This window comes from Adiantum capillus-veneris, chromosome 2 (assembly GCF_014529385.1).
Source record: "Adiantum capillus-veneris isolate H3 chromosome 2, ASM1452938v2, whole genome shotgun sequence".
NCBI classification, from domain to species: Eukaryota; Viridiplantae; Streptophyta; class Polypodiopsida; order Polypodiales; family Pteridaceae; genus Adiantum; species Adiantum capillus-veneris.
Genome location: NC_140932.1, coordinates 68,473,379 through 68,475,024, shown reverse-complemented (window position 1 = coordinate 68,475,024; position 1,646 = coordinate 68,473,379). Strand labels below are relative to the sequence as shown.

At 43.0% G+C, this 1,646-nt stretch overlaps 1 protein-coding gene across 1 annotated transcript; it reads right to left on the bottom strand.

Annotated features, from left to right (window-relative positions):
- Window positions 1-684: 684 nt before the first annotated feature.
- LOC147462927 (uncharacterized) lies at window positions 685-906 on the bottom strand. The gene has a single exon (XM_086527790.1). The coding sequence runs from the start codon at window positions 904-906 to the stop codon at window positions 685-687; it is 222 nt and encodes a 73-aa protein (XP_086383916.1).
- Between the last annotated feature and the right edge of the window lie 740 nt (window positions 907-1,646).

The following is a 1,646-nucleotide window of genomic DNA, read 5'->3' as shown; positions in this document are numbered from 1 at the left end:
GATGGGATGCATTACACTTGCTACATGATGCTTCTATTGACTCTCAAGTGAATGAAGCTTTTCTACAATGCCAATGTATTACAGCTTGGAAGAAATCCCGTGGGTCACACTTCATACATTACACCATCCATATTGCCCGCAACTACAAAACCATGTTCTTCGCTAAAAGAGGAAACCGTACTCACACTTACATGCTTGAGCATAACCCCTTGTCGACGATATGCACTATCGTAGCCATTTGGCTTAGCTCCCAGACAAGGCATTGGGGCAATGGAGAAGAGTCAAATTGATTGTGCACATTAAGCTCATTGCAAGTTTGAGAGTCTGAGTACCACACACTACTAGAGTGCCGAGCTTTTGGTCACATCCAAACTTGCTTCTCTCACATTTTCAGCCATGACTTAGACCTACAGGCATTCCTCTCCTAGCCACAGTGTGGGCTCTCCATTGCGACTCTCATCACCATGATTTTGGAGCATCGAGAGTCACTCATCAGCCATACACATACTACATCACATGTAACTTTGGTCCCATAGGTCATAATTGACCTCCGAGGACCATACTAAAATCTCTCTCTCTCTCTCTCTCTCTCTCTCTCTCTCTCTCTCTCTCTCTCTCTCTCTCTCTCATGATGGGAAACCTTCTCATGCTAGGAAATCTTTTTGTAAAGTAGCCTACCACACGTCATTTAATCTCTATAATATCTCCTTTTAGATTTGCAACCTCTTCCTTCATAGCTGCAACATCTCCTTCTTCTAGACATGCAACCTCTTTCTCCATGGCTACAACATCTCCTTCTAGACTTGCAACCTCTTTCTCCATAGCTTCAACATCTCTTTCGAGATCTACAACCCCTTTTTGCATAGCTCCAACATCTCCTTCTAAATCTACAACCTCTTTCTCCATATCTCCAACATGTCCTTCCTTCATCAAGGTTCCTTAGCCCACTTTGACTCTCTTCCCAAACTTGGATCTCTCTTTGAAGTTCCATAACCTGCACCAGCAAATTTCCTACTCTAGCTCCCTATCCCTTTTGAGATCTCTTTCCACAGTCGCTGCAAAATCTCCTTAATTGCTCTCTCTCTCTCTCTCTCTCTCTCTCTCTCTCTCTCTCTCTCTCTCTCTCTCTCTCTCTCTCTCTCTCTCTCTCTCTCTCTCTCTCTCTCTCTCCAACTCTCCAAGAGTTTCGAGCTCCCAAACCGTCTATCCTCTCACCCACCCATCCTTAGGTTTTATTCATCTTATCTTTTCCTTTTCCTTTTCCTTTTTGCTCACCCCTTGTTGGACCCTCAGTCCTCAACTGAGATGTATCTGACAATCCATTCACCCAGAAGGAATCCTTTGTACTGCTTTGTTTTTCGATCCCATAGGTCATATCTGACCTCCGTGGATGAAGAATTCAATCTCTCTCTCTCTCTCTCTCTCTCTCTCTCTCTCTCTCTCTCTCTCTCTCTCTCTCTACCGCAAGCATGTCTGCTCTTTAGTCCATTTCATTCTCCCAAAGTAGAGTGACAAATTCTACTTGGTGTTAGAGAGACGTCATCATCACAAACATGATTCTAAGCATGCATAATAGTTAAATTTGTGCACAATTAAAAAGAGGACTAGTCTTATAAGACAAAAACATGAGTCATTTAAAAAAAAAT

Excerpts from the sequence above, each read along its gene's own strand:
- LOC147462927 (XM_086527790.1), bottom strand. The coding sequence starts at position 906 with ATGGAGAAAGAGGTTGTAGATTTAGAAGGAGATGTTGGAGCTATGCAA.